General features: G+C 23.2%; 3 protein-coding genes across 3 annotated transcripts; 2 read left to right on the forward strand and 1 right to left on the reverse strand.

Moving 5' to 3' along the window:
• Nucleotides 1-226: 226 nt before the first annotated feature.
• On the forward strand, nt 227-1,901 carry DICPUDRAFT_58371 (COP9 signalosome complex subunit 1; the record flags this gene model as incomplete). Its single annotated transcript, XM_003293176.1, has 3 exons — nt 227-589; nt 691-1,023; nt 1,096-1,901. 3 exons carry the CDS (start codon nt 227-229, stop codon nt 1,738-1,740), a joined length of 1,341 nt encoding a protein of 446 aa, XP_003293224.1. The 3' UTR covers nt 1,741-1,901.
• Nucleotides 1,902-2,409: 508 nt separating this feature from the next.
• Nucleotides 2,410-3,917, forward strand: DICPUDRAFT_50849 (uncharacterized protein; the record flags this gene model as incomplete). The annotated part of the gene is made up of 2 exons (XM_003293177.1): nt 2,410-2,488; nt 2,636-3,917. The coding sequence occupies 2 exons, from the start codon at nt 2,410-2,412 to the stop codon at nt 3,841-3,843; spliced, it is 1,287 nt and encodes a 428-aa protein (XP_003293225.1). The 3' UTR covers nt 3,844-3,917.
• A 348-nt stretch (nt 3,918-4,265) lies between these two features.
• rsmA (rsmA, RAS family GTPase) lies at nt 4,266-4,922 on the reverse strand (the record flags this gene model as incomplete). The annotated part of the gene is made up of 1 exon (XM_003293179.1): nt 4,266-4,922. One exon carries the CDS (start codon nt 4,920-4,922, stop codon nt 4,266-4,268), a length of 657 nt encoding a protein of 218 aa, XP_003293227.1.
• Nucleotides 4,923-6,517: the final 1,595 nt, after the last annotated feature.

The raw sequence follows: 6,517 nt of genomic DNA on the forward strand, positions 1-6,517 counted from the left end.
TAGGTAAAATATTACAGATATTTATTTTTGTATTTCTTTTTTTTTATTTATTTTTTTTTTCCTAAAATTTTTTATTTTTTTTTTAATATAAAAATTTTTATTTTTTTTTATTTTTTTTCAATATTTCAAATTAATTTTTTTTTTTTTTATATTTTTAATTTTTTTTTAAAATTTTTTTTTATTAATATCACAACCAACTAAATATAACAATAACAAAATGGAGGATATGGAAGTTGAGAAAGGGTCATCATCATCATCATCAGTATCAAATCATCAATCAATTTCAAATGAATTTGATTTAGAAGCTTACATTAACAATTATACAGGTTTCACCAAAATTTATAGATTACTTTTTATTGCTGAAAGTTGCAAACCATTAGAAGTCGAAGCTTTTAAACAAGCCCTTAAAGAAGTTCAAAAAACACCAAACTTAGAATTATACAATACTATAGTCAGTAAATCACATGGTATCCTCGAAATTGATCCATCATATATCGAAGCTCTCAATAAAAAGAATGCCTCACATTTAGATAAATTAGAATTAGATTTAAATACCGCAAAATCAAATATGATTAAAGATGCCATTCGTGTATGTATAGAATATAATAATAAATATTTTTATAAATATTAAAAATATTAAAAAAAAAAATAATATTTTAAATACTAACACTTTTTTTTAAAAAAAAATAGTTTGCTCAAAACGATTTAGGTGAATTTTATTATAAATTAGGTGATACTCAAAATGCCATTAAATGTTTTATTAGAACTAGAGATTATTGTACAACATCAAAGCATGTTTTAACCATGTGTTTCAATATCATTAAATTAGGTGTCGATACTCAAAACTACACTCATGCACCATCATATATTGCCAAAGCTGAACAATGTCCAGATTTAGATAATACTTCAATTGCTAAACTTCGTTCAGTCAATGGTTTACACAATTTAGATAGCAATAGATATAAAGTAGCCGCTAAGAAATTCATTGAAACACCATTCGAACAATCAAACACTTTTTCAGATGTAGGCATCAATATAAATAATTATTTATTTTATTTTACACATATTAATAATAACCATTAATTTTTTTTATAGATTATGTCACCACAAGATATTGCATATTATGGTGGTTTATGTGCATTGGCCTCATTTGATAGAAACGAATTAAAAAAAAAAGTTATCGACGATCAAATGTTTAAAAACTATTTAGAATTAGTACCAGAACTTAGAGAATTAATCAACGATTTCTACAACACTAAATATGGCTCTTGTTTAAAAACACTCGATAAAATGAAACCAATATTACTTTTAGATATTCACCTTCATAAACACGTTGAAAGCTTATATCAAAAAATTAGAAGCAAAGCTTTAATTCAATACTTTTCACCATATGTATCTGTAGATTTAAATATTATGGCAACTGCTTTCAATACTACTGTTCCACATTTAGAAAGAGAAATCAGTAAATTAATTATGGATGGTGATATTCAAGCTCGTATCGATTCTCATAATAAACGTCTCTTTGCAAAGAAAGCCGATCAAAGAACAACAACCTTTGAAAAGACTATGCAAGTTGGTCAAGATTTCCAAAACTCTACCAATGGTTTACTCCTTCGTTTAGAAATGTTAAACAATAACATTTCAACTGTTTCAAATCGTAAAGAAAGCGAAAAAGCATTTAATGAATTCCATAATCTTGGTCCAAATTCCCACCAACATTTATTTTTTACAAATAAATAAATATTAAAAAATAATTAAAAAAATTAAAAAAAATATTCAATTTGCAACAATAATAATCATAATCATAATTATATGAACTTAAAAACAATAGTAACATTAACAACAACAAAACAATAATTAATAAATATAATAAATAGTAATATTTGTTATTTAACAAAACTATTTTTTAGTTGACACTGTTTTTTTTTTTTTTTTTTTCGATACCATTTAATTTATATCTCAAAAAAAAAAAAATACAAACACTATTTGTATTTCAACAATCTGTTAAAAAAGGAAAAAAAATAAAAAATAAAAAATAAAAAAAAAATAAAAAATAAAAAATAAAAAAAATGGTGGTTGAAAAAACTAAACAATGACTCATCAAAGTCCAATAGAAAACAATCAAAATTTTAATACATAATTTAAAATGGTTGTAAAAAAAATTAACCACTATTACATTTGTCTTTTAATTTCCATTTTTAAATTAAAAAGTTATAAATAATTTTTTTTAAAATTTATTAAAAAAAAAAAAAAAAGTTAAAATTTTTTCTATTGATGACGCACAAATATTTTTTTTTTTTTTTTTAAAATTTTTTATAATTTTTTATAATTTTTTTTTTGAAAATAAATTTTTTTTTTTTTTTCTAAATTTTTATTTTTAATTTCAACTTAACATATATACAACAAATAATGAGACTTTTATTATTATTAGTTTTAGTTTTATTAGGCTTAGTCAACGCCAAAGTTTACTTTGAAGACTCTTTTGATGGTAAGTTTAATAATAATTATTTATAAATATTTTTTAAAGTTTTGGTTTTTTAAATCTAAAATTCAAAAACACCACCCAAATATTGTGTATATTAACAAATTCATTTTTTTTTTTTTAAAATTTTTTTTTTTTTTTTTTTTTTTACAGGTGATTGGGAATCAAGATGGGTCATTTCAGATTGGCACAAAGATGATGGTAGAGCTGGTAAATTAGTTCACACTGCTGGTAAATGGTACAACGATGATAGCAAAAAAGGTATCCAAACTAGTGAAGATGCTCGTTTCTACGCTGCCTCAGCTGAATTCCCAGCCTTTAGCAATAAAGATAAAGATTTAGTTGTTCAATACACTGTTAAAATGGAAAATAAAATGGATTGTGGTGGTGCTTACATTAAAGTTTTACCAAGCGGTCTCAATCAAAAAGAATTCAATGGTGACTCTGAATACGCTCTTATGCTTGGTTTCGATACCTGCGCTGGTTCAAAGAAAGTTCACTTTATTATTAACTACAATGGTAAAAACCATTTAATCAAAAAAGAAATCACCAACCCACCAGTTGATCAATTAACCCATCAATATACCTTTGTTATGTCACCAGACAATACCTACAAAGTTCTCATTGATAACAAAGAAGTCCAAAGTGGTTCCATCACTGAAGATTGGGAAGTTCTTGCCCCAAAACAAATTAAAGATCCAAAAGAAAGCAAACCAGCTGATTGGGTTGATGTCAAAGAAATCGATGATCCAGCCGATGTTAAACCAGCTGATTACGATACTATTCCAGCTACCATTGTTGATCCAGAAGCTGCCAAACCAGAAGATTGGAATGATGAAGATGATGGTGAATGGGAAGCCCCAACCATTGCCAACCCAGAATACAAAGGTGAATGGAAAGCTAAAAAGATTCCAAACCCAGAATACAAAGGTGAATGGGTCCATCCATTAATTGACAATCCAGAATACAAAGATGACAAAGAAATCTACAAATTCGATAACTTAAACTACATTGGTTTCGAATTATGGCAAGTTAAATCCGGTACCATCTTTAACAACTTCTTTATCTCTGATTCACTCGAAGAAGCTAAAGAATTCTCAGAAAAGACCTTTGTTAACCAACAAGAAGGTGAAAAGAAAATGTTTGATGAATTAGAAGCTAAAAGAGTTGAAGAAGAAAAGAAAAAAGCTGAAGAAGCTAAAAAAGCCAAAGAAGAAGCTGAAAAAGTTGCCAAAGAAACTGAAGAAGCTGAAGAAACTGAAGAAGCCACCGAAGAAGAATTAGTTAAGACTGAAGATAAAAAAGAAGAAAAGAAAGAAGAAAAGAAAGCTTCAAAGAAATCTGTCAAAGATGAATTATAAGCAAATTTAATAATATAATAATATAATTATTTTTTTTTTTCATAAAAAATAAAATAATAAAATTTTTGTAACTTAAAAAAAAAAAATATAGACATAGGTATTTTTATTTTAGAATCAATGATAAATGTATAATTATGGATGTGTTTGAAAAATACATAGTTTTTAGATTTTTAACCAAAAAAAAAAAAAAAAATTTTGATAATTTTGGATATAAAAAAAAAATTTTGATTTAAAAAAAAAGTTATAGATTTAAAAATAAAAAGAAAAGCAGATTATGGAGAAAAATTAATTTTAAAAAGTTTATTTATATATTTACAAAAAAATTTTAGTTTGGTTTTTTTTTTTTATAGTTAATAATTATTAGCAAAAATATTATTATTGAAAAAAAAATTTAATCATATTATTATTGTATTATTATTTAATTATTTGTTTTCTTTTTCTTTTGATTCGTTAAATAAAATATCTTTTAATAAGAAATCCATCGATTCGCTAATATTTGTATTTGTTTTTGCAGAAGTTTCTATATATTTACAACCATATTCTTCAGCTAAGGCACGAGCTTCGCTTTTAGTTACTTTTCTATCTTTTTCAATATCTGATTTATTACCGACAATGATCATTGGGACCTTTTCCTTATCTTTGACCCAAAGAATTTTTTCTCTGAGATCTTTAATTTTTTGGTAGCTTTCTCTGCTTGTGATACTGTAGACTAAAACAAATCCATCGCCGCATCTAATGGATTTATCCATAACGCCACTACTATATTCTTCTTGACCAGCAGTATCGATAATTTCTAATTTCATTTCTTTTCCGTCATAGGTATAGTCTTTTTTGTAGGCATCTTCGACTGTTGGGTCATATTCGGTAATAAAAATATTTGAAACAAATCTGAACGAGTAGGATGTTTTACCAACACCAGATGAACCAAGTACAATTAATTTATAATTTTTTGGACCAACTTCTTTTTTGTTATTGCATTCATTTGTAGTTTTTTTCTTATTATTACATGCGTTTTTACAATTGTTATTATTGCCATTGTTTTTTTTACTTTTGGATGATGATGATGAAGCGTTACCCATTTTATTTATTTATTTATTTGTTTATGTTTTCTTTGATTGTGAGATTGTAATGGGAAAAATATTTATAGTGTTTTTTTTATTTATTTTTTAAAATAAAATTTTTAAAAATAATAAAAATAAAAATAAAATAAAAATAACTTTTTAATTATTATTATTATTGGGTAAAATGATGGGATGGGGATGCTGATGATGATGTTGATTGTTTAAAATAAACTATAAATAAAAAAATACAATTATTTTAATGTTTTTATTATTTTAAAATTAAAGGAAATGGCAATTTTTTATCTATTTTATAATAAAAAACTAGTTCTTGATTGTTTGTGTTTATGATGATGATATTATATACAAAAATAAATATTTAAAAATTATAATAAAAAATTTCTTTATATTATTACTATTTTTATAAAATAATAATTTATATTTTTTTTTTTTTTTTTCTTTTTATATAAAATTTGTTAGATTTATAAATTAAATTATTATTTTTAGGATTTAAACTGAAGCTTTTTGAGTGGTTGAACAAATTATTTTGTTTTTTCAAAATAATATCACACAATTAAGGGTTAATGGAGGTTAAAAATTTTAAAGTGTGTGAATGTGGTGTTTAGGGGGGTTGTAAAAAGTGTGTGTTTGTGTTTTCTTTTTTTAATAATTGATGGTGTTTCTTTTAATGACACACCAAAGTAAAATTTTAAATCAAAGACCAACGATTAAATTTGATAAGTGTGTTGGAAAAAAGAAAAGTGTTTTTTAGAGGGTTGGGAAGTTTTTATTTTTAAAATAATATTATTATATTGATGTTATTGTAGTGGTTGTTTATTGTAGTTTATTGATTTATATATTGATCAGTTTAAAAAATTTATTGTTATTATTATTATTATTATTAAAAATTTTTTTGAAATTGTTTTGATGAATGGTATTATGAATAATATGAAGAGGAGTTTTTTATTAGAGATAAAGAAATATAGATTATGAAAAAGGGTAAATGATGAATAAAATGACTTTTGGTTTAAATTGTAAAAAAAATAAAATAAAAATAAAAATAAATAAAATTTTGTGATGATATAAATATCCTATTAGTATCTTTTAAAAGAAATAATAGTTTTTTTTTTTATCTGTTTTTTACAATTGCAAAATGAAATAATAAAAATAAAAAAACTCAAAATATTTATATTATTTTGAATTGTATCAAAAAGAAAAAAACAAAATAATTTCTGATGCAACTATAAGGTGACAAAGTTTTCTTTTTATTTTTTTTGTAAAGTGTAATAAAACCTGAGATTAATTTAATTTTTTTTTTTTTTAATTTTATTTTTTTTTTTATTTTTAAAAATTTTTTTTGTTTTTTTTTAAATGAAAAGCCTTTTAACCACTTTTTTTTTTTTTTTTTTTGGTATTAAAACTAAAATATAACCATACTTTTTTAAACACCAATAAGAAAATTATTGCGGATAAAGTGTTTTATAAAAGTATTCTATTCAGTTTTTTATTTTTTTTAAAAAATGAAAAAATTAACACACCTTGTGTTCTGTAAAAATCTCCAAACAAAATGGGCTTTATAAAATTCTATTTTAAAAAATATATTAAAAGCTATGATG

The sequence above is a fragment of the Dictyostelium purpureum genome, assembly GCF_000190715.1.
Source record: "Dictyostelium purpureum unplaced genomic scaffold DICPUscaffold_405, whole genome shotgun sequence".
NCBI lineage: Eukaryota > Evosea > Eumycetozoa > Dictyosteliales > Dictyosteliaceae > Dictyostelium > Dictyostelium purpureum.